This window comes from Grammomys surdaster, unplaced genomic scaffold, assembly GCF_004785775.1.
Source record: "Grammomys surdaster isolate TR1022 unplaced genomic scaffold, NIH_TR_1.0 125950, whole genome shotgun sequence".
NCBI classification, from domain to species: domain Eukaryota; kingdom Metazoa; phylum Chordata; class Mammalia; order Rodentia; family Muridae; genus Grammomys; species Grammomys surdaster.
In genome coordinates this window covers 4,473,035-4,498,602 of record NW_021620771.1, presented here as the reverse complement: position 1 = coordinate 4,498,602, position 25,568 = coordinate 4,473,035, and the positions used below count along the sequence as shown (strand labels likewise).

The 25,568-nt window shown below is 45.7% G+C and overlaps 1 protein-coding gene across 4 annotated transcripts in view; it reads right to left on the bottom strand.

Moving 5' to 3' along the window:
- The window catches only part of Vgll4 (vestigial like family member 4), a 115,523-nt gene that overhangs the window by 30,207 nt on the left and 59,748 nt on the right, over positions 1-25,568 (bottom strand). For all 4 annotated transcript variants that reach the window (XM_028753589.1, XM_028753590.1, XM_028753591.1 and 1 more), the window contains one exon: positions 581-770. In XM_028753589.1, coding sequence (XP_028609422.1) covers positions 581-770 — 190 coding nt within the window. The remainder of the gene's footprint in view (positions 1-580; positions 771-25,568) is intronic.

Genomic DNA, 25,568 nt, shown 5'->3' with positions numbered 1-25,568 from the left:
GAAGAAGAAGAAGAAGAAGAAGAAGAAGAAGAAGAAGAAGAAGAAGAAGAAGAAGAAGAAGAAGAAGAAGAAGAAGAAAGACAGACAGATAATGAAGGACAGAGAAGATGCTAGGGCAAGCCAATCAACTGCAATGCCAATCAAGGATCTGACACCAAGAGGGGCTTTCTCTCCATGGCTTCAGCCTACCTCCAGCTGCATGGTCACAACAGAGCACAGTGCTGGATGCCCATCCAACAGCCTTCAATCAGGTACTCACAGGCACCCAGTATCAATGCATAATGGCCAGCAGAGTAAACTGGCAAACAAAAGCTAAGTTTTCAAAACAGTACCCACAGTTCATCTTAAGGGCTGCCCCCCTCCAACGTGAGAGGTTGTTGAAGTTGAAATAAGATTTCATCTCTGCGCCAGTCACTAAATTCAGCTGGACACCTTCCTGGCATATAAACACCACCTATCTTTTATAAACAATGTCCTCTATCGATAACTCATGAATTCATAATGACGTGACAGGTGAAAAGGTGAAGGGAAACACAGCCCAGCCCAGGGCAAGCAAGATCCCCAAGACGGTGGAACTTACAAATGGGGGCTGAAGATACGGCTCATCTTGGAGACGTGATCATTTTCACAGTCCAAGTCCTTGTCCCCGGGTTCCATGCTGAATTTCCTCTTGCTGGGGCTGATGGGAGGCGGGCCTGTGCGGTGACTGCTGAGAGCTGAGGCCACCGGGAGGGTCTGCATTCTGGGTTCTCCCCTGAGGGAAGCTTCACCTATGCAAAGAGAATTAGGATGTTATCACCAGGCGGGAGGAGTGCCCCATTATGGTCTCCACAGTCCCCCAGCTCCCTGGCACCCCGCCCAGCCCCTTGCAAAACTCTCTGTGGAAAGTTTTGGCAATACAGCAGGCAGCCTGCCATTCTCAGAACACAGTCTGGGCATGCAGCCACTGCCAAGCAGGGGACATTTGACATCAACAAGGTTTGCCAGCACTAGCTCTTTAGGGTAGAGTTTAAAATGAAAAGTTGCTATAAACAGCAGAGAGAGGAAAACTGATCGTGAGCAATCCCCAACGGGAAGTTAAAACTCGGAAGGCCCTTTGATTCTCAGGAATTCAACCCCATACCTTTATAAGAAAGCAAAACTGCTTGTTGACAAGCTGATGTTGCTGTTTTTATTACATTTTTTGAAACATGTGTGTGTGTGTGTGTGTGTGTGTGTGTGTGTGTGTGTGTGTGTATATACAATGCCCATGGAGGCCAGAAAAATTGTTGGATCCCCTGGAGCTGGAGTTATAGGCAGTTGTGAGCTGCCCACCATGGATGCTGGGAACAGAAGCCAGGCTCTCTGGAAGAGCAACAAGTGCTCTTAACCACTGAGCCACCTTTCCAGTCATAAGCTGCAACTCTCAAACTGTGTTTCACAGTCAGATGCTCACAAGGTTATGACACAGATCTGCTCTGACAGTCAGTCTGACTTTTTGAGCTGTTGTGAGGGGCATTGAGCTGAGAAACAAATTTGTGCCTGGTTGTGAATCAAGACAGTACGGCTTTTCAAATACTAAGGGGTTTGTATCTTCTAAGATTTATAACAGGAGTTATAATTACTTTGAGGGAACACTCCCAACATTCTAAGTCCTGAGGGAGCTAACTCTTTCAAACAGAGAAAGCCTTCTGTTGGGCAGTTACACACTGGCTCCTGAGGCCTGACCAACTTTATTTCCACCAGTCACAATTAAGAGTCATATTAGCATGAAGTCAATTTCATCTGAGGCACTGTGGTACCCAAGAAAAGCCACCTTTGTGACCACTCACTTCCCTTCATATCACCATTGATGCATGGCTGGTCGTCAAACAGGCGTCAGTTTCACATACAGGCGACAAATGCGATTTTGTTAGTGGGAAGGAGAGAGGGAAAGACCTTCTGAGTATTCACCAGGAAAAATAAAAACTCTGCCAGTTTAGACAGCAAGATATAAACTCAAAAATATACAGTGACCCCAGCGGGATTTCTTGTACGGCTTCTGGCCACAGGACAGACTGGAACTTTCCATACTGCGCGGGGTAGCTCAACATGGATCCTGTACTGGTCTGTCACTCACAGACTCTGGCTGATTTGGATAGGCCTTGGCTTCCTTTCTGTTAACCTTTGCTTAAGCAGTGTTCATCTGCAGACCTTGAGAAGGTGTAAGATTTCTTCCCTCCCTGGCCTCTTGTTCCTCTCCCAGCCCTGTTTCTTGGACTTCTTCCTCTACAGAGCAGGGATGGCCTCTAAGACTCTGGTGAGCACACAAAGAACTGCATGAATCGGGAGGAAGTCACTACCCCTGCAGACCAACCCACGCAAAACAGCCTACATCATACACTCTGTGCCCAGTGTTTCCCGACACTCCTGGCAGGGGCCATGGAGTGGGGAGGACACAGGCTCAGCATGGACCCCAGAGTTTCAGGAGCCATTTCATCAGCTGCCTGCTGGGGCAACAGACATTGCTATGGAAACAATCACCACAGCAACAAGTTTCAAGGGGTCCAAAATAGGAGCAATCATTCAGGACAGCGGCTATGGGGCGGACTAGCCCCAGAACAGAAACCACCCACGGGCCCCCATCACTTGGGAAGGTACCCACAGAGAAGCCAGTCGCTCAGTGGCTACTCTGCACATGCTTGGTGGAGAAAACCCTTCACTCCACACCGCCAGGCCATGGCAGAAAGCAACGATGGTGTTTGCTCCATTTGAAGTCCATACAGCAAAGAGTGGCTGAACTTCAGTGAGGCTAGCACAGAGGAAGAAAAGTCCACAGGAGATTTTCCAGGAATGCCATGAGGATGAAGGACTCTGAAGGGAACTGCAGAGTCCCTTGTGGGTGAGGGCGTGAGCCCCATGTAGCCCAGGACACCTCATGAGCACCTGTGAGGTCTCATCACACACATGACCAGGGTGACATGAATGGCTTGCTCAGGTGAGCTGCAGACAGGAAGTATGTCCTCTGCTAGTCAGACGAACACCTCTAACACAAAGCTGAAGGAAGGGCAACGATCCTCAGTGGTAACGGGGTTTGGTTTCTGATAGCCTTTTGCTCATCTTGGGGTCCATGCCCACACCAAGGGAAGCTGGCCAATGCTTACGTTTTAAAGCCTATTTGCTATATTCTTGTATGCGGCAAAACAAGGTTAGAATGATTTCAGCAGGGTCTGGGCACAGGGCACCTTCCTAGGATACACCTGAGTTCTATCCCTAGCACGGTTACTGAGGAAAATTCCAGACACACACGGATGCTGGATACCTGTGACTTCCACTCATAGCAGCATTGCAGAACAGACGCGCTTCTTAACATCGTCCCCCAATTTCAAATAAGCAAGATCTCTTGGCCTAGGATGTCGTATTAGCATATATTTATTTTAAGGAAAGAATTAACAGAAAGGAAAGGGCTGGAGGCCAAGCACTGCCCTAGGGCACACAGGGCCCTGGGTGCCGTCCCTAGCACTGAATGCACATACGGACATGTGTGGGCATGAGGAGGAAAAGACAAAGCTATATCATGATGTCACATGTGAGCAGTCAACATTAAAGTCACGTTGGAACTCATGGACAGGAGGAGACCAGCACACCGCCTCATCTGAAATCCTGCAAGTGGAGGATTCTAAGACTTCACTTTCTAAACACAGTGATAATAGCCAGACTCACTACTACCCAGCTGCTCCTTTCTCGCCTTTTACAGTCAACAAAACACAGAACTTAACTTTCAAAACAGCAGTATGTATTCGCTTGCTTGCTTGCTTGCTTGCTGGTTGAGATGGGGTCTCACCGTGTGGCCCAGGCTGGCCTCAAACCCATCTTCTGCCTGCCATAGCCTCGACATGCTGGGAGTACAGGAGTATTCCGCCTCATCCAGTGGAGCTAGCTTTCAACATCAAACTTTCAACTTGCCCCGAAGCTTCCTGGTCTCCTTCCCATCCCCCACATGCCCTCCACCATGTTTAAACCTAAAGTCAAAACATCAAACCACAGCTCCTTATGCCAGCCACTCGGCTGCACTTGGCGTGTCTCCTGTCTGACCACAGCCATGGTGACCAGGCTGACGTCACTGTCTCGGTGGGAGGGAAGGAACCCCAGTACAATATCTGCCCTGCAACATTGCACAACCCTCTCGTAGGCCCAGGCCCGTGTGGGGCAGGGGCAGCTTAGGCACATTTATTTTCTTTTAAATAATGAGTCTCCAGCACAGAGATGAACAGCTGGGGAGAGGTGCAAAGAAATCAGACTCTTTTGAGCAGTTCAACTGTGGCCATCCGGTTCTGGGTCACTTTTTGTTTTTTAAAGAAGGGCTGTTGGGCAACTCAGTGATAAAAGATGTGACATACTGTCTGCCATGGCGCAAGTCTGGCCCATACTTCTACTGCTCAGTGACCAGGCCGCTGTCTTCCAGCCCTCTGGTTATAACAAACAGCACCTTTCACATTGCTGCTCAGAACCACAGGTCCAGTGTTCAGAGCCAGGTCTTAGAACCAGGAGCCTGAGTTCAGCCAAACAGCCTGTCTGCCCATGCAGGGTCCAGCTTTTGGCAGGCCTTGGTTGCAGAGCTACACTGAGGCTGTGGAGAACCACTATCTGTAGAGCCTTCAGCTAACAGGGAAAGGTCATTAGCAGGGCCACAATGGAACTGACAGACTGACACAGAGAGCATTTGAATACAACTTCAAGTAGGTCTTCTGAGCCTCACCTGGAGAACCTGGTGGCCTGGCCAAGCCGAGCACAGACTATGGTACTGAGGCCACTTTGAGACTAGGACTCCAGGAAGAGCAAAATGAGCAGCTGAAGAGACAGCAGACCAGGCAAAGACCAGAGATGCCCACCGTACTCAACCCTGATGCACAGTGCCCAATAGGCATGAGGGCTCTGGGGACCCCAGTGGCTGAGACCGACCTCACTGGCTGTCTGCAGATGTGAGGGTATACTCAGACTCCCTTCAGAAGACAATGCTAGAGAAGCTCCAAGTGTGACCTAGTCCCACAGAGCACAGTTGGGACATGAGGCTCAGACAATGCCCACAGTCTTACACAGTTTTAAGTACCTACAATTCCACAAAGGATAAAAGACAACGGTGTTTGATTTTGTTTACCCTCAACAAGGAGAAGGAGATGGTATTGAGGTTAGAAACACCTCCTACTCTTCCAGGGTTCAGTTCCCAACACCCATGTTGGGTGGCTCACAATCACCTTAGAACTCCAGCTCCAAGAGATGTAGTAACCTCTGCAGACTGCATAGGATGGCACATATGCCCAAAGACCATCAAAGCCCTTAAAAAAGAAAGTCCCAACCATATGATACCTATAGTTCTTAATCAACATCCACATTGCTAAAGTTGCTTTGAAACACGGAGGGAAAGGTTAATCTGAATATCAAAAGGTACTAAAATATGTTGAATACAAAGCTTCTGCAATCGTATCCAGACACTGTCATTAGAAGGGGCAACAAGTCCATACTGTGCAAAACCATCCATAGTCCCAGGAGTGACAGTAAAGATGCTTCCCTCTCCTTCAGACCACAGCTTGTGCCAGTGACTCCAGAAGTGCATAATGCACAGCTTGGGTGGACTGCCACCAAGAGGCTCCTTGTCATACCTGTCACACACCACAAAGGAATCTCTCCCTTGTAACAGCAACATGAAAGGCTGTCTAGGGTAGCGCTTTGCTTGGTTATTTTGATTTGTGTGAGTGTGTATGTGTGTGAGTGTGAGTTAAGTATCAAGTGTGTGAAGTTGCTTGTGGCGGCCAGGAGAGGTCATCAGATCCCCTGGAGCTGGAGTTTCAGGTGGTCATTGAGCCTGGTCTGGGTGCTGAGAACAACTCGGCCTCTGCAAGGGTCGTTAGTGACATAACCACTGGCTCACTTCTACAGCATCAGAGATTTTTAAATTTTTCATTCACAAACCCTTTTGGCCCAAGAAACTTCTATATTACCCAAGTATATACATACATAAGTTAAGTATAATAATAAAGTATTTATGGATAATAATCATTAAGAAATATATTGCAGAATAATTCTTTGGTGTACATATAATTCTACCATTTATTAAAGATGAAAATAGGCTGCATACTAATGAGGTGGATGTACATCTCATTTAAACTGAATAAATCTTGACTGAATATTGGACATCTATCGGAACTGATCAGTATTTTCATTTTATAATCTTTCAGTGCTGAGAATGCTGTCTCGAAGAAATAAATAAGATGGAAAAGGGTGTATTTGTTTAGAGACATTTATGAAAGCCCTAGAAATGCTGTCCTAATAATCTCAAGCCAAATTTTACTGAACTATTTTTTAAGAAATTCAAATCATGGGTTTTGATTTGAATCAATAAAGGCAGGTGTGGTAGCGCATGCTTTTAATCCCAGCACACCAGAGGCAGAAGCAGGCAGGTCTCTGTGAGTTCGAGAACAGCCTGGTATACAAAGCAAGTCCAGGATAGCCAGGGCTACACAGAGAAACCCTATCTCGAAAAACCATAAAAAGAAAAAAAAAAAGAAAGAAAGAAAAAAAGAAAGAAACTCAAGTTAGTAATTCAAATAGAGTTTTCAAAATCAAAATAATACAAAGCCAAAAGATAATGAGTGTTTTTAGAAATAGTTATTTTTATTTTAGGTGTATAGGTGTGTTGCCTTCATGTACGCCTGTGTACCATGTGCATGTAGTACCCATGGAGGCCAGAAAAGGTATCGGACCCTCTGTGGCTGGGCTTTTAGATGGCTGTGAGCCACTTGATATTAATAATGAGACTCGAACTCTGGTCCTCTGTGAGAAAGAACAGGACACACTCCTAACCACTGAGCCATCTCTGTAACCGAGACACTTACTATAATACACTGAGGAATGATGGCAGGAAAATACTAAAAATTTCTGTTTTCCATAATTCATTTCCAAAAGAGCAGAAAACTTGATGCAGTAAGAAATCTGAAGATTCTAACAAAGTAATCTCCAATCTGAGCCGAGGTGTTTCTAGAGATGGCTGGCACTGTGCATGGCGGGATGGAATATGCCCACTATATGCTCTGAACCAAGGCTAGTGCACTCACGTGGTGAGACACACAGGTAAGCGTGGTCAGAGACACCTCAGATTCACCATGCTTGCAAAAATCTTTAATGGTTGATAAACTTTCCTGCCCTCCTCCTCAGTTCCACATCCATGGGGCCAACCCTATATAGGGTTACATTCTACAGTTTACAAAGCTGAAGTCTAGCCCTAAAGCTGAGTTTGGGATTCGCAACTCTTACCCAACAACTGTTGGCATCCCTGCTTTCTGATCCTCATTTAGCCAGCATCTTCTTCTATCCAGGTTCTCCCCTCCCGTCTCAGAGGCTCCTCAGGAGAGTGAGTGGTGCAGTAGAGTGGACAAGCCAGCTTCTGTACTGACGGAGGCATATAGGCTTGGTGTCCACTTGAATTGGAGAACATTTGGCAATGGTCCAGTGTGTCACATGTCCTGCCTTGAGCCACAAATGCCAACAAGACAAAGGCGGCTCAGGCCCCTTCCATATCAGTACACTGAGCCTTCCTCAGTGGAGGAGGCTTTGTGTCCATCAGGAACCTCTTCTATCTAGAATTGATTGCACATCTGCACTGGTAACATACTGCTGGGGAGTGGGAAGAGGAGGAGGGAAAGGAGGAGGAGGAAAAGGAGAAGGGTAGGAGGAACAGGAGGGGGAAGAGGAGGGGGAGCAAGAGGAAGAGGAGGAGGAGCAAGAGGAGGAGGAGGAGCAAGAGGAAGAAGAGGAGCAGCAAGAGGAGGAGGAGTAAGAAGAGGAGGAGGAGGGGGGAGGGGAGGGGAAGGGGAGGAAGAGGAAGGGAACTATGGAAAAAGACTATCTGCAGAAGGTTCTGGAATCAGACTCCGTTTTCCAGTGCTTAGAAAGAGCTGGTGGGTGACCTTGCTCAAACCTCTTCCCCACCAGGGCCATCTTCTAAGGGTCAGGATGAAGCTCAGACAGAAGGGTCAGAGAGAGGAAATGTGATGGCCTTCTCTAATAGTTTTGGCGGAATCTCCCAGAGCTTCCCAGCCACATGTCCCTGCCACACATAGCCACATGCCTCTGCCACATGTAGGCCTAGCATCTGAGGTAGAGTCACAGGTTCTAGGAGGGTGACAACTTGAAGTCCATCACTGACTACTGGGGAAAACAGAGAATCTTGGGAATGGAGAGACTGGGAAACCAAACTGCCCTCCCTTCAATGTCCTGGGATGGAACACTGACCCTCCAAATAGCACCTGAGTGTCACCGCCCAGGTAGACAGGTTGCATCTGGAAGGCACTGGGCTTCTCATTCATGCTGGCCCAGTGATAGGGACATGTACAAAGTAGGCTCTGAAACAGCAAATGTTCCTGTCATTCCTCGAGCCTCCCTTTCTCCATTCACCGTGAGAATCTGAGAACTTGAAGAAAGCTTCCCAGCCCAGAACAGAGAGCCTATGGTGCTCTCAGCTGACATGGCCCCACTGAGAGGACAAGAGTACGACACCAAAGAGCCCACTGACAACACTCACTTCCTGTTCTGTTGGCTGCTTCTTCCAATTATTAGAAAAGGCCAGGGACACCATGACCAGAAGCAGGGGACAATGAGTACCCTAGTGACTCTGTAGAGCCAGACTGGGACAACAGACATAGGGTCAACTACCTGACTTTGTAGGGAATTCTCCATATCTGAGACAAGGGCAATGTAAACCCAGAGGTCCAGAAATACACAGACCAACCAAGATGAGGTTTGCCTACAAAGGTTCAAGGTTGGAAGATTGTCCCCCAGGATGACAATGTTGAGAGCCAGGACATCTGGCAAGCAAAGCCCAAAGGGATCTCCACAGATCAGTGGAGAACATGCCTTCAGAGGGGACCTTGGGATCCCAGAATCTCTCGGGAATCCTATTCAGTGACATCATCTCCCCTCTTGCATCTAGTCTCACCAACGCCAGTCTCTTTCCCTGACACCCCCCACAGTCCCCTTTATAATGTAGACTATACTCATAATGACACACACACACATAAAAGTCTAGCATCCCTGTGAGAGAAACAGGGAGTACTGGTTTTTCTGAGTTACTTCATTTAACAGTCATTTCCATCTAGCCAGGTCTGCAAATTTCTTTTTCTGCTGTTGAATAAAATTCTACCACATGTATGCTCCACGTGTCCTGTATCTATTCACTTACTGATGGACTCTGGGCTGGCTCCATTTCCCAGCCACTGTGACTAGAGCAGCAATAAGCAAAAACATGTGACCATCACTGTAACAAGACTTGGAGTCGTTTGGGTATATGCACGGGGGCAGTATATCTGAGTCATATAGCAGTTCTATTTTCAATTTCTTGGGAAACCTCTACACAGATTTCCATAATGGTTACAGTGGCTTACATGCTCACTAGCATTGGATACGTGTCCTTTTCCCCTGTATCGTCTCCAGCATTTGTTGTCATTTATTTTCGTGGCTTTAGACATCCTGACTAGGATGAGATAGTATCTCACAGGAGTTCTAATTCACATTTCTGTTACAGTGTTGTAGATGCTGAAATGTGTTTATTAGCCATTTGTGTTTCTTCTTTTAAGAATTATGGTTCAGTTCACTGGCCTGTTTACTGATTGGAGTTCTGGGGGTTTGATGCCAGTTCTAGGTACTAATTCCCTGCCTGGTGGATAGCTGGCAAATATGCCCCTCCCCCATTCTGTCACCATCCCTTCACTCTGCTGATGGTTTCTTTTGCTGTGCAGAAGCCAATTACACATGATCCCACTTGTCAATCTTCAGTGTTACAGCTGACCTTGCCTAGATTTTTTTTAAGTGTTTCCCCTAGAAATAACTGCTATAATTTCTGAAAGTAACTTGGAAGTACACAGTCCTATGTCACTAAGTGCTTCATCTAAAACAGTCTAAGAACGGTGCACAGCTGGGGCACCATTATCATTCAGCACAACTCACATGTAAAGGTCACCAATGAGCTGTTCCTTCAGGGTGGCACGGTCACACACTGCTCAACGCATCCGTCCTGTCTTTATAATCTTATTTAAATTTTTTTCCTTCTTCTTTTAGGACATGTTGTGTTTTGCTAGTCTGGTTATTGATTATGTACAGGATTCGTTCATGTCAAGACTCCATAAACAAAGTACCAGGCCGGCCATTATCACAGCACTGTGCTAGATGCTGCCATCCAGAACCGATTCCATCCAGAGAGCCCTAAAACTGCTGTCCTGTAGCTACGGAGAGACGATAGCCCAGTACAAGCTGAGGCTGGCTCACACACCATCTGGAGTACAGCAGGTGACTGAGAATGTCTGCAGAGTAAGTGGTATACAGGGTTCAGGGGGATGGGTACTGATCCTTGGCCTCAATTCCCAGGCAGAGAGTTCCAACAAACTTTTCACCCAGCTTTCCTGAAATGGAGGAAATTCAAGGCATATAGATTACCTTTCAAGGAAGTGTTAACACCACCGCAGAGAAGAAATCACTGGGAACTCAAGAGCTTCCCACAAGCATTTTAAGGGTTACCATATGCTGTGGTTTGAATGTAAAATGTCCCCCATGGGCCCCTGTGTTTGAACGCTTGGTCCCCAGCCAGTGGCACTGTTCTGAGAGGTAATGGAACCTTTAGGAGGCGGAGCCTTGCTGGAGGAAGTGCATCATCAGGGATGGGCTTTTAAGTTTTTATGGCCTGATCTTACTTCCTGTGTGTGAGTGAAATTGGATCTCTGTTTCCTGACTGCCAGGACAGCCTCTCTCTCCCCACTGCCATGCCTTGCTCACGTACCTCACAGTATCCCCTCTGGAACTGTAAGCCACAATACAAATAAACTCTTTCTTCCATAAGGTGCTCTTTGTCAGGGTATCCCATCACGGAAACACTGAAAACTAATACCCCATTTAACAACTGCAATGGGGGACGGCTCTGAAACATTACCATGAAGGGAAAGTTCTCAGGAGAGGAAGGGAGAGAGGGCTATGGATATCAGATAGGAGGAGGCAGCAACTGTAGCTCGGAGAAGTAACAGCAGTCGGTATTGTTGGAAGTGGGGGTGGATCCAGGCGTCCCAGGCAAGGACAACTGTGTATCCAAGATGAAGATGGCTGAAGTGGAGGCCTCATTTCCTTTCGATGGCCAGAGTTAAAGCAAGAGGGCTCGGTTGGAGCTGGTGGCTTAGCATGATGAGGCCCTGGACTCCACCCTCAGCACACTGGGGGTGGTGTGGAGGAGTTATAATCACTGGATCTGAATAGACACACCAAACCTCCTTTTGTCTTTATTTTTCATTAATTCCTTGTCTGTAGTGTTGGAGACTGAAGCCAGAGCCATGCACAGAAGGAAAATATTCTATCCCTGAGCCCCACCTCAGCCCCTCATTCTCTATCTGTATGAAGAATGCTGGTTTCAGTGGCAGAGGCTATGTTAAGGCTTGCCAGTGACCTGTAATAGCTCTTGCTTGGATCTCAGCACTTAGAAGCTGAGGTAAAGGCATCACTGCAGTTTGCAGTAGGCCTGGACTACACGGCAAGGCCCCAAGTCTTCAGTAAAATTAAAAAGTAAGTAAGTAAAGGAGTAAGAGTTTGCTTGTTAACTGGAAAAAAGAGTTAAAATGTTTAATGAAGATTTATATGGGGGGCAAACAACTAATTCTATATATAAGTAAGAATAAATATATGTTTCCTATTAGGAAGTAGGGGGCTGGTAGTGGCTCAGTGTGTAATAGCAGTTGCCAGGAAAGCCTGACGCTCTGAGCTTGAGCCTCAGATCCCACAGGGAGGTTGATGGAGGGAACTGGTTCCACAAAGATGTCCACTGATCTTCACACACAGGCCGTGGCATGCAAATCTTACATACACATAGACATGACAATAAATAAAAATAAAATAATCATACAGCAGTGAGTTGACTCTGTGGGTAACATTACCTGACTGTCCAAAGTCAGTCTGTCTGTCTCTCTGTCTCTCTGTCTCTCTCTCTGTCTCTCTCTCTCTCTCTCTCACACACACACACACACACCATACACAATAACACAGCACAAGAGCATAATAAAAAAAAAAACCACATAAGCTTGTGATTTGTCAAACTCCACCATGGAACTGCATTTGTGAGCTATGTTTTGATGAGATATAGATTATTCTCAAGATTTTAATATTAATTCACAATGTCTCATAAAAGAGAAATGATAAACTAAAAACTCTATCATGAGAAAAGCAACGCTGAGCACGGAGTGGCTTCAACACAGTCTTCCCCAGTGCGCAGACAAGCCTCTCATGGAAAGATCAAGACTGGGGTGAGGCCCCGCAACTGTGACTTGAAACTGGGCGCTGGGGGCGGGGTGGGGAACAGCAGGACGCAGTTGGCTCTTGGGGCCTCTTTTTCAGTTTACACTACCAGCGAGCAAACGTTATCACTGGAGAGGCCAGGAAGGGCCAGCTCCCTTCCGTGTATTTGCTTAAGATATGAAGGTTAAGCAGTCACTGTGCTCATAAAAGCCGGGCACTTTCAGGCCTATTTGAGGTCTCTGCTTACCTCCAAGTGACTGAGCCTGAAGCCAAAGACAGACAAGAACTGGGCTGATCAAAGGCTGTGCTGTCATTAAGTGAAAATGACGGAAGATGAAAGGCTGGCGGCCACTTCAAAGGTCCTGAAGTGAGCCCTGAGTGCATAGCAGGCTAGTGGGGCACAGGCACAGGCTGCAGCTTAATGGACGGACAGCATTCCTGCAGCCGCACACTGACTACACAAAATGCAAGTGTAAGGGCATGGATCGCTGTGCCTGGATGGGAGAAGGGAAACATTGCTTCCATGCTGGTAAATTGTTTTTCTTTTAAAACAGTGAGATTCGAGGACAGTTTGACATCTCAGATGGCACCCACAATTCCACCTCAGCAGTTTTTTGTTGGCCTCACGGTGTGCAGCTCAGGCCATGTCAACCCTGGGAGTGGGTAGATATGGTCCTAAGCCTCCATCCATTCCCAGCAGTCTGATGAAGAGAGCTGGTGGGCATGCTGCCCTGGGCCTAGTTCTGCCCCTCAGCTTTTTGCACTAGAGCTGGCATAGAACCACGCCGTGAGAAACCTAGGCTGGCTTCACCCCAGTCACACCTGCCCGCCTCCCATCTCAGCATCCATGAGTTGCACAAGCGGAAGGGTGACTGGACCCTTAGATCCCCACACACACTCTTCCCTAAAACAGACCCCCTGGGCTGACTTTGATACTCAGACTATCTTAACTGCAGTCCTGGCCATGCTAACGGTTTCGAGGGAGACTGACGGGGACTAAGGGAAGATAAAGTCCATGCTGAGGATACACAGGAGAGAGCAGCCCACTGTGCTTGGAAGGAAGACTCAGCCACAGGAGGCATGTTTAGACCTCTATAAAGCTGTACCTCTTTAGAGCTGTTAAGAGCCGAGGAGGCTTGATACATGTATATTTATTCTGTGAGTCTTGTCAGGGAGGCAAGCTCTATCATTCGGGGAAAATAGAGAACAGAGTGGCTCAATAATATACTCACTCTGGATAAAGGAAACCCTGGAATGCCACCCAGGCCTGACTCAAAAGATCACATTTGCTGTATCTGTGCCCCTCAGAGGGGTGTGACAAAGCATGCCCTTAGCAGGTAAGCAGAAGTTTGCCAGTGAACAGATCCTGCATGCCAAAGGTGCAGAAACAAGTACACCTTTGCTTGCTATGCGCCCTCTCACCTCTCACTTCCAATCAACCTTGCCACCATGAAAACCCTCTTACGTGGGCTAGAGAGATGGCTCAGTGGTTAAGAGCACTGACTGTTCTGCCAAAGGTCCTGAGTTCAATTCCCAGCTCACATGGTGGCTCATGACCATCTGTAATGGGATCTGATGCCCTCTTCTGGTGTGTGTCTGAAGACAGCTACAGTGTACTCATATAAATAATAAATAAACAATATTTTTTTAAAAAACCCTCTTACACTCCTACTTGCAAGCTGCCATTGAGCTGGGCACGGTGGTGCTCACCTTTAACACCAGTATTCAGGAGGCAGAGGCAAGTGGATCTCTGAGACTTCAAAAGCAATCTGGACTACATAGTAAGTTCCAGGTTGAGCGTGGAACACACAGTGGCACTCTGTCTCAATACACACACCTCCAAAAGGGTGCCTTATGTGCTGAGCCTTGACAGCTGCAACCATAGGGAGCCGCCAATGACAAGGTCTGAGCTGGACGTGAGACTCATATGGTTCTGTAGACACCTGTGAGCCTGCCTTGTTGATAGACCCCATCTGTAAGTCTTTCTCCTCTCCCCATCCCACCACACACACACACACACACACAACAACAACAACAACAACAACAACAACAATCCACGCATACTGTGCATGCTCTATAGAGATCTCAGTGTTCAACAAGTACGATGACAATCTCTTTCTCATTAAGACAGCTGATACTAGTGGTGAGATAAGCAGCCGCGGCAGAGCATCCACTGAGACATGGGGTAGCAGCACGGAGCGCAGGCAAGAGCTGGGAATGACCTACTGATACCACCAATATGGCTGCCAACTGAGATGCCATTACTTAGCCAAATATTGTAACGTAAACAGAGGCATATACACAGAACATTCCAATATATACAGAATAACTTGAGTATGTTCTAGTCCAACTCTCTAAATTTTACAGTAGCCTTATTGTCACATACCCTTTAAAGCATCCAGTGAGATATGTCATATGCATCCTCAGAGTTGAGGAATAACTAACACCATCTGATTTTAGATTTTATTATTGTTTATGTATAAGTGTTTTGCCTGTGTGTGTGTGTGTGCACAGTACCCACAGAGACCAGAAGAGGGCATTGGATCCACTGGGACTGTAGTTAAGATGGTTGGGAGTCATCATGTGGGTGCTGGGAACTAATAACCAGGTCCCTCTGCAAGAGCAGTCAGTGCTCTTAACCACTGCCTGAGCCATCCCTCCAGTGCGCTGGCTATGTCCTTGAGTGCTCTGAGCTCTCATTGTAGGAGCAAAGACCTCCAAGGGATGAGACCCTCTTTACCTCTTTCCAAAGCTTATGAGTCTAAGATGAAGGTTTTGCATAAACCCATTATCCTCTTGCCCTGTTTCTTGAGAGGCTGGTCCACACCATCTACTGATTAATTCCCACCACCTAAAAAATGGATGATAAATGACAGAGACGCTCCCCATAGACGTTCCCAAGTCTCAGCAGCTCTACCACCTTTCCAAAGCCTTCCTTCCTGGCAATGTCACTGACTCCAGAGGCTGCACGTGCTCTGTCAGCTTTTCTTTAAAGCCTCCCTGACAAAGCTTATTGAAACATCTCTCCTGCTACAATGTTGCTAAATTGGTGCAGCCTTGCTGTGAGGTCAATGGGAATTAGATTAATGAAGAAAAAAAGCAAGAGTGAAATGTTTTGATTTGGGATGCTCTAGAGTCTATTAGCATCTGGTAAATTAAATGGATGAGTGGTTTGCAGCCAGGGGCTCAGTTATGTCTTGATGGGTTCTCTGGGTCTCTAGTCTCTCTATACTACTGGCCTCAAGGGTCCATCTCTCTTCAATCACGCTTTCTAGTGATGGTGGCAGCAATCCACAGCATCCTCCATCACAGGCCCCACCCTTTTAGATACAGAAGCAACAGTGGGCTGTACCTGAGGACTCTTGTGCTCTCCTTTGTTTTTCATTGGAACCGTCATCCTAGAATAATCCACTTTACTCACACACATGCATTTCAGCAGATAACCTCAGATGGCAAACACATCAACCTTTCTGGCTCTTTGAAGATCCACTGTTATGGATCGTAACAGCCAGAGCACTGGAGGGATGACTGCAGAGAGAGTGATCTCATACATCTCCAACCCCACTGGCCCGTACACTCCATGTGGGTGCATTCTCTCACAAAGATGCCTGATCCTCCTGGACGCATGCCGTAGCACTGTCGACATGTTGGGGGGACAGAGCATGCGTAGACGGACACAGTCAAGAACCTGCCTCTCTGCGGTCTAAAGTGAGTGTTGAACACCGGAGTGAAATGAGCTTTTTGATCTTAAGATCTTCTGAACACTGCTGGCGTTTGGCTACACATGACCTCCCCAGTTGACCATCTGCATGGGTCAGACAGGCGAGAGTCTAAAGGCCTGGGATCCACTGAGCTCATACTGTGACCTCAGCACTCCTGTGTGAAGCCTAAATAGTTCTTAGTTAATTTTCTTGCAAGGCCCCTCTTCCTTACTTAGTGCAATGTCTTTCCAGGGCCACTCACAGTAGGACTACCCAACAGGCTGGAGCTCGATGCGTATTCCTATACCTGATCCCAGTCCCAGTTACAATTATTACAGGGACATCAGAATTCTGTAGTCATGGCACTTTCAGGAGAGCCTGTCACAACTTCGCACCACCTCCACTTTCAAACTGATCAATATTGGGATCAATTAGATCCATACCTAACCTTTCAAACTGCTGGGGAGACACCTCAGTGGCAGTGTGGGAGACGTGAGGATATGAGATATACTTCAAAGTATGAGGTTCCGGCCTCTCATTACCTCGAGAACCATCTGTAGCCCCGCCTCCCCATGCCCCGCCTCCCATGCCCCACCTCCCCCATGGAACTCACATCACAATTGCCTCTGCATCAGACATTATTCTCATCTTAAAATGTTTACCTCTTATAAACAGAAACTTAGATAAGTGGCCTCCCTTTGCCTGGTTGATACCTCAGTCTCTCCATTTGGAGCCAACCTTTGACATTAGCTGCTTCCTAATTTGTGTAAGGCAAAATCTGTCATATAATTCCTGTAATTCATTCTGAACAAACCCATAGGAGTCTGTGAATTCCAGTCAGTCAATGTCTTGGGATCTACAGAAAAAGGAGAAATGGGCACAGGAATAGACCCAGAGGGAAGCAGGGCTGTCTTCCAGCTAACTTCTAATGATGTTTAAAGCATCCACAAAGCCACTGCCACCCTCCTCTGAGATGCTGGAGGATGATTCAGACCAGGGTGCGTGCCCTGAAGATCCACCCCTGGAAACTCTTCCTTCCACACTGCGATACTTGCAGACTGTGGCTATAAAATGAGCAGCAAGACAGCAAATGCTGTGGTTCAGGTAAGTGCCTCAAAGGGCCATGTGGTCAAGGCTGGATCCCCTGTATGAGAGCAGGAGGAAGTTAGGTTATTGAGCCTTGAAGCGGGTGTGGCTTCTTGGCCACCATGTGCTCCCAACACAACACGCTGCCTCACCACTGGCCCAGTACAACAGGGTCAAATGATATGGATTGAAACCCAAAGTAGACCTTTTCCTTAGTAAGCCTATTCTCTCAGATGCTTTATCGTGGCTGAAGACCTAACACATCTAGACAGGTGCATCCTTCCGGAATTCCAACAGTGCCAAAGGCTTTACCTTCTGACCCAAAATGTTTTTCAAAGGCTACACCTTGGGGACAGAAGAGTCACTTGTGATAGCAATGTGTGACCACATGTGTTAGAAAAATCACCATGGCAATGCATCTTTACTTACATCTGGAGGTCCACAACCTGGTTTCATGACAACTGAAACAAAACTACAAAGCGCCTGGTACTATCATTCACAGCTTTGGGTTAGACGATTCCTGCTTCCGAGATTTTAGAAATGTACACTTAGTGTTTTATCTTCACCTTGAATTATACAAAACATCATGGAACTAAAAACATCATTCAGATACCAATGACAAACCACACTGTTACTGCCCCTGAGACCATGACATTTTCCTATGTCAGCTGTTGTCACTGCTGTAATGAGAGCTGAACACAAGAACATGACTGGCACATGGAAATTCTTCTGAACCCAAAGAAAGAAATCATACAAAAATAAATGAATCATATACCCACCCTCCACACACCCACCACCATCATCACCACTACCACCAGTCAAAACAAAATGCCCACCTACATGGGTAGACACAAACCCTACTCATTTCCCCGAAGGTTCTACTGTTCTCCTCTCTGCTTAAAAGATTGTTTTGTTACTTGTCTGTTGCTGGAATAAAACACCTTGACCAAGGCAATTCACAGAAGAAACAGTTTACTTGGGCCACAATCCTAGAGGGGACCATCACAGCATAGAGGCATGGCAGCAAGCAACATGGCGGAAGGAGCAGGAAACCAAGAGACCACATCTGTAAACACAAACGCAAGCAAAACTCAGAGAGAGAAAACAGCGAGTGGAGTGAAACTTTCCATCTCGAAGCCTGTGCCCAGTGAGTGACATATTTCCTCCTGCAAGGCTATGCTACCTAAACCTCCCCAAAGAGCACCACCAGCTGGGTACCAAGTGTTCAAATGCCCAAGTCTATGGGTGCCATTGTTAATCAAACCCTCACAGAGACCTAGCACAGATGGGGTTTTCAGAGCCTTTAAAACAGTACTAGGCATTTTAAGATGCCATTTACTCCCTGCTCTCTAAGCACCACAGTGGGATCTCTTCAACCAGGGCTTTCTGCATTCATCCTGCAGGAAACCGCTCACAGAAATATATGTGAGGGAATCATCGAGCCCATGAAGAGAGGTGAGGAACAGCAGCTGGGGCTCCAAGCAGCCAACTGTTCTACATGACATGTAGATGAATGTGCAAAGCCAAACAAAATAAAGACAAGGCCAAAGACATCAGGGGTCCCAGGGTAACAACCCAGATACGTCTGCCCTCTAGCCGGAGGGCTCTCTGACTTCACTCTTCTGTATGCTTGCTTAGACCCAACTTGCACCTAGCACTGCACACATGCTCCTGGCAAAGAAAACACACAAACATATAGATTCATATCCACGTGTCCTCCTATACCACCACTACCCTGCCCTCTCTGCCCAGGCTGTGTTCTTATTGGCCTGCCCTCAAGAAACTTACACTTTAAGATGTTGTGATGGGGAGGAAGAGGACTTAGCTCTGAAAGTGGATCTAATCAAATGATGGCTACCGTTATTTAAACAGTCAACTTTAGTGTGACTTGAATTCCCCTGGTTCCAAAGAAAACTGTCACTACTAGCTTCAAGGTATTTTAGACTTTACTTTCAGAACAAGCCTCAGAAGATCTAGAAAGAGAAAGCCACTCAGTTTCATAGGAACTCTTCTATAAGGTTGTTCTGCTCCTGGAGGGCAGAAAGTGCTGTATAAGGAGTGGATCCAATGTGTTAAGATGAAACTCAAAGGCAGGTGGAACTGACTTTATGACATCCTGTGGCAAGCATGAGTCGTTGCAAAGACATGTCACATAGCTCTTGGGTACAAATACTGGATGAGACAGGCTTTCACTAAGCATCCCAGGCTGGCCTGGAAGTTCTCATCCTTCTGCCTCAGCCTCAGATGACAGTATGGGGCACCATACCCAGCCTAAAGGATCCTTTATCTCTGTCTGATACTCAACCAGGATTAACGCTGTATAAACTGTTTAAACAACTAAAAACAGAAGGTGCTGTCTAGAGATGCTAGGGCCAAGCAGTCATAATGAAAATCTTGGTCATTCGACTTCCCCAAATGATGACCCTGAACAAAAAGCTCCAGATGAGCTTTCTGTGCACAGTTATTGCCAGCGGGTATCAGTTGCAAGTAATTTCTTATTTAGGGGTGAAACCCTATCTGGCTGGAATCTGTGCAGGTCTTGTGCACATTGCCATAGTCTCTGAGTTCAGATGTGTATCAGTTCTGTTGTGTCTGGAAGATACTGTTTCTTGGAGTCATCCATCAGGGAAAAAAAAATCCTCCTGAGTAAGATAACCAGACCTACATGTTTTCTCTTACATGTGGGTGTTAGCTTTTCAGCTTTTGATATGTGTGCTGCAAGCTGAATAAGCACAGGGGTTTGGGTACCTAGTAAGGGACCAGGAAACAAGAGAGGATCTCCCAAGGAAGGACAAATAATGTACAAGATTATGTTGAGAAAAAGGGGAAACCAGAATTAACTAGAAACTGGAGATTAAATAGGAAGGGAGATGAGAGAGATCATAAGTAACTGAATATGAGAAGTATAACTAAAGGCCACATGAAGAACCACAAGGAAACCCACTGCAGAAGCTTCCTAAAATATAAACACATATGAAAGGAATCTAAATGGTGTCACCAAATAATAGAGGAAGACAGAGCTCCAACTAGACAGCTTAAGCCACCAAGTAAAACTTCCAGTGCTAAGAATGGATTATATTTTGTTGAGTTGTTGTCCAACATAGTCTCATGAACCCACCCCCAACCCTCACCCTAAACATCACAAACTATTGCCCAAGGCTACTGATGATAATGCCCTATCGGTGAAGAAGACACTTATGTCATCAAATACTAAGAAGTCAAGCTGGTGCCCAGCTGGAAGCTTCACCCCTACTGACGAGCATCCGTGGTTCTGGAAGGTATTCTGCGTACTACTGGATGAGAAGGGAGCCATCAATATCAGCCAGTTACAAACCCTATAATCTACAACAGTGACCAGCCTATGAGATATATTGGTGCAATCATGGCACTAGTTATAGAAGTGACCAACCAGTTTCTGACTGGATTCAAGGCCCACTTCATAAGAAAGAACTCATGCCTGACACTGCTAAAGTAGCCAATAAGCTGAAACAACATCGGTCATAGGCCTAAGGGAAAAACAAATACTATTATCCTGCCAAACAAACATAGCAATAAAATAACTTCTAATGACAAACTGCTATACACATAGATCTGTCTAGCACTCAGTCCTCATCAGAGAAGCTTCTTTTTGCAGCAGATGGAAATTAACAGAGACTCACAACTGGATAACGTGTACACAGTAAAAGACTTTGGAGAAATGTTTTTATCACACTGCAATCTCTCAAGGCTCAGAGATCTATGCAGAACAGGAAGTGGAAAGATTAAGAGTTAGCCATTATCTTTAAAAGTCTGAGAAGAATACCGAACTAAATCATTCTTTGGACTTTTTAAGTTCACTGAATTTTCTTATTCTACACGTATTTTGCTCCATCGCACAACCTTTTAAAAACAAAAAGTTGCTACCACTGCAAAAAATGTTACCTCCTAACATCACAGTTACAGGCAACTCTTAGACTGCGGCCATAGTTAATAAACCAAATAAAAGACCCCATACTTTTAATATTCCAATAAGTTTATTTAATGTTTTTTTAAACCTTCACAGGATCATAGAGATGTCCACTCGTCTCTATGTTCTATAGCTTGCAAATAAAACTAGTGACTTTCCAAGTTTGCATATGACTACTGCCAACCGCCGACAGTCTACCCGCTCATAGGCATCTTCCTATAGTGGTAGCACTTTCCCTAATCTTCTGCACTGACCTGTTCTGTCTCTACTGCTAGAATTTAGGCTAGCATCTTAAGGTTCATATATCTGGTTAATAGCTGTATCCCCAGCACATAAAACGGTGCCTGGTACACAACTGAGGAGAAGCGATTTCCCACAAACAATGGGGTCGGTTACAGGCAGACCAACGTCAAGATTACAGCATCAAGACTAGACAGGAGGACCAGCAGAGCAACTGCATTCCCAACAGCACTCACCAATATTTCCTACGCAGACTGAGTTTCTCTGCCCTTTACTTTCTGTACCTCGCCTACACACCTCCCTTTCTGCTTGATTTCTTCCTAGAACAACCTTCAAAGAGTCAAGGAAGACTGGATAGGGTTTAGAGAGACGGCTGAGCAGTTTCAATCACTGGCTGCTCTTGCAGGACCTGATCCATTTCTAGCACCTGTTGGAGACACCCCACATTAAGCTCAAGATGCCTGGGACCCCTGATGGCAAGGAAGAAAAACTGTGTTTCAGAACACAAGGCATGGCCCCTTGTGGGCACCAGTATGAGTACTGAGAGGCCCCAAGGACCGCTTTTTTGGCGCAAGCATCTCGTATTGTCATTTCTGCAATTATTTTTAGTACTCATCATTCTTTTAAACTGATATTTGGTGACCTGGCAAGACCTAGTAGGAGCCTGCTTATTATCCAAAAACTAAATATTACCAGTAAAATTAAAGTGAAGGCTGTTCATGAATTAAATATATATATATATATATATATATATATCTATATATATATATATATACATATATATATATATATATATATTATAATCACTCACTCGAGGTAAAGATGAAGGTAACCTAGAGCCATGGGCAAAAGTAAGTAATTCTGTAGCTGTTCCCCCAGTCTTAGTCTCAATTCTGTATAATAAAAATAGGACACTTTTAGCCGGGCAGTGGCGGCGTACGCCTGTAATCCCAGCACTTGGGAGGCAGAGGCAGACAGATTTCTGAGTTGGAGGCCAGCCTGGTCTACAGAGTGAGTTCCAGGACAGCCAGGACTACACAGAGAAACCCTGTCTCCAAAAACAAAACAAACAAAAAAGACATTTTTATCATAAAATTAAGAATAAAATAGTATTCAAATATTTCCCAAAAAGTTAGCAGTGGCTCCTTGGGTTCAGGAACAATGGTAGCAGCCCCCTAAAAATTCACCATACAGGTTAAGTAAGAATGCTTTTGTAAACAAACAAATGGGGTCCAAAAATTACAAAACCCTCATGTTTTCCCTTTTATAAAATCATACTGTCTCACATACGTCTAAAAAATACCAACTTTGTAACCTCAGTACTGCTGCCCCTGACCTCACTGAAGACTGGTGGAATATATATATATAATGCTTGCTGTAAAATTCTTATGCTTAAAATTGTATAGTTCCTTTTTTCTGTTCTAAATCTGTACTAGTCTGTGCAACAAAAAAATATATTAGCACACAAAAAACCATTTACCCACATCCCCCTATAAACTTTATAATTCAACTTCCTTGTACAATTTCAATAAAAACCTGAGGCTAAGTCAAGTCTAAATGGGCATTGTAATTCCCAAGTTCAAAAAGCTCTTACAAAAATAAACTGGCCTGTCAGTATTGTATCTCAGTTGCATATTTTCTTATTTGCCTACCAGGTATCCCTCGTCCTTAATGACCCCCAACTCTTGTTAAGGCTAAATCTCAACAAACACCTACATCAGTTGGTTCTCAATTGCCTGCAACTCCAGTTCCAGAAGGATCAGATACTCCCTTCCGGCTTCTGCATGCACTACAAACAAATGCACTAATACACATACATAAACATAAATTTGTTTTTCAAGGAAGAAACTCTAGTTGTTGAGGCTGGAGCTTGCTCAGCCGGTTGACTGTCTGCAAGCCGGAAGACCCAAGTTAGGAGAGTGAAGGCTAACTGGAAGGCTTAGCAGTTAAAAGCACTTGTTCCTACTGTTGTTACTAGCACCCAGGTTGGCTCCCAGGCCCCATGTAGTGTGACTCATAAGCACCTGTAACTCCAGTTCCAGGGGATCTGGCACCTTCTTCTGGCCTCAACAGGCACTGCTCACGAGTGACACACAGACATACTATGCAAGCAAACATTCAAACACATAAAAATAAATAATTTTTAAAGAGTGGTGTGATGGCTTGGTATCCTAGCAACAGGGTAGCTGAGACAAGAGGATCCGTAAGTCAGCCAGCCTAGCCTAACAGGGGAGCCCCAGGTCCCACAAACAAGAACTAAAACGTGTATACTGAGCAGGCCACTATAACAATGACCTTGTCCAGGAGCTTCAAAGGGGTTGTCGGAGCAGACACCATGCACTGAACTATCACAGTGGCCTCAGTTAATGTGCGTAATCAATATATATGATGGAAATAGCTTCAATTCCTTTTTCTCTTTCCCTTGTCACGTGTGTTGTATGCATGTTCTTTGAATGTGGGGGTTATGTGTGTGTGCAGTATACATGTGTCTGTGTGCATGCGGAGGTGTGAGGTTGGTAATAGGCACCCTCAAGCACTCTGCCATATTGTTCATTGAGAGGCACGATCTCTCAAACTCAGTTCACCAATATGGCTAATCCCACAAGTGGGCCACTATGCCTTGGCACTTACATGGCTTCTAACAATTTGAACTTCAGTCCCCAGGCATGTGCAGCAAGCCCTTTAAGTACCGAGCTATCTCCTCAGCCTTGAAAAATAATTCTTTTTGTTAGTTTGCATTTTGAGACAGGGTCTCTCTACATAGTCCTGGCAGGTTGACCTCAAATTCATTGATATCCTCCTGACTCTGCCTCCCAAGTGCTGGGAATATTAAAGGCACGTGCTACTACGATGCCTAGCTCTCTAAAAAAATCATTTTTAAAAATATTTAGATGACAGCGGATTGAAGAACAAGGGGCCAGAATGGAAGCAGACATTGACTTTCTCCTTCCTATAACTCAGACAGCAAGGTAGAGTCTAGCTGACCCCCACAGCTGAAGAGGTTCGCATGGCACAGAGAAGGGTGTGAAGTCCTGTAGTAGTACATCATGAAAGAAAAAAATCAGGAGAGGAAGAAGGTGAAACAGCTCTTAATCCCTGAGGCCCACAGGGCTGGGACCAGGAGCCTAGTAGACGAAGCCTGAGCCTAGGTGGTGAGTTGAACTTTCACAGAGCCAGGAGGAAGGAAGGAGAGGAGGAAGGAGGGAGAGAAGGAGAGAGGGAGAGGAGGGAGGGAGGGGAGGGAGAGAAGGAGGGAGGGAGTTCAAAGGAGCTTGTAGATGGGAAAGCAAGATATTCCCTGACTTCTATTCAAAAGCTGTGGTATCTGTGCAAGTGTGCACACACACAAACACACACATACACACACACAAAAAAATAAGTGTATAGAAAACAGTTTTCAAAGTGCATAGTAAGAATGAAAGAACATGGATAAATAAAAGTGCTGCCAATAATAAAACAAAACTTCAAGTCATCCCCACTCTGGGACGGTGCAGCCATATAATGAAGATGAGAAAAACTGTTCAAAAGCTGCATTCATGGCCCTCTTAATTTATCAGGGAAGAAACATGGACACTGCCCAGCTGGATTATGGGTAGTGCAAACAACTCTGCTGAACTGCTTGGCAGCACACATCTGCATGAAAACATTACATGCCGGAGTTTGTTCTATTAAAGTCCAATCACTAGCCAAGAGGAATCAACAGGCGCTGTTTTCATGGGAAACAGACATACGATGAAGATTAAGAGCAACGCACATGGATAATGCTTTTTCATTTGTAACTTTAGCAGATGCATGGGACTTGTGATGGCTATTCTTGGTTGTCAACTTGACTACATCTGAAATTAACTAAAAGCCGTAATGGCCTGGAACACCTGTGAGGGATTTTTTCCCCCTTAATTAAATCATCTGAAGTGGAAAGACTCATTTCTAATCCTGATCTTTGAGCTAGGAAGATAGACCTTTAATCCAGATCTTTTGAGGTGCCAAGATCCACCTTTAATCTGGGCCTCACCTTCTGCTGGCAGCCTGTAAAACAGAATGTGGACGAGGAAGCTTGCTCGCTCTTTGCTTGCTCTAATTCTTGCTGGCAAGTCTACTTCTTCACCGGCATTAGAGCTTTCTTCAGGATTCCGGTGTATACTGAAGACCAGCTGAAATATCCAGCCTCATGGACTGAGCAACTATTGGATTCTTGGACCTTCTGTTGGTAGACAGCCATTGTTGGAGTAACTGGATGTCAGCCTGTAAACCATTCTAATAAATCCAATTGATGGATGTATGAATGGACGGACAGACAGATGGACAGACAGATAGAT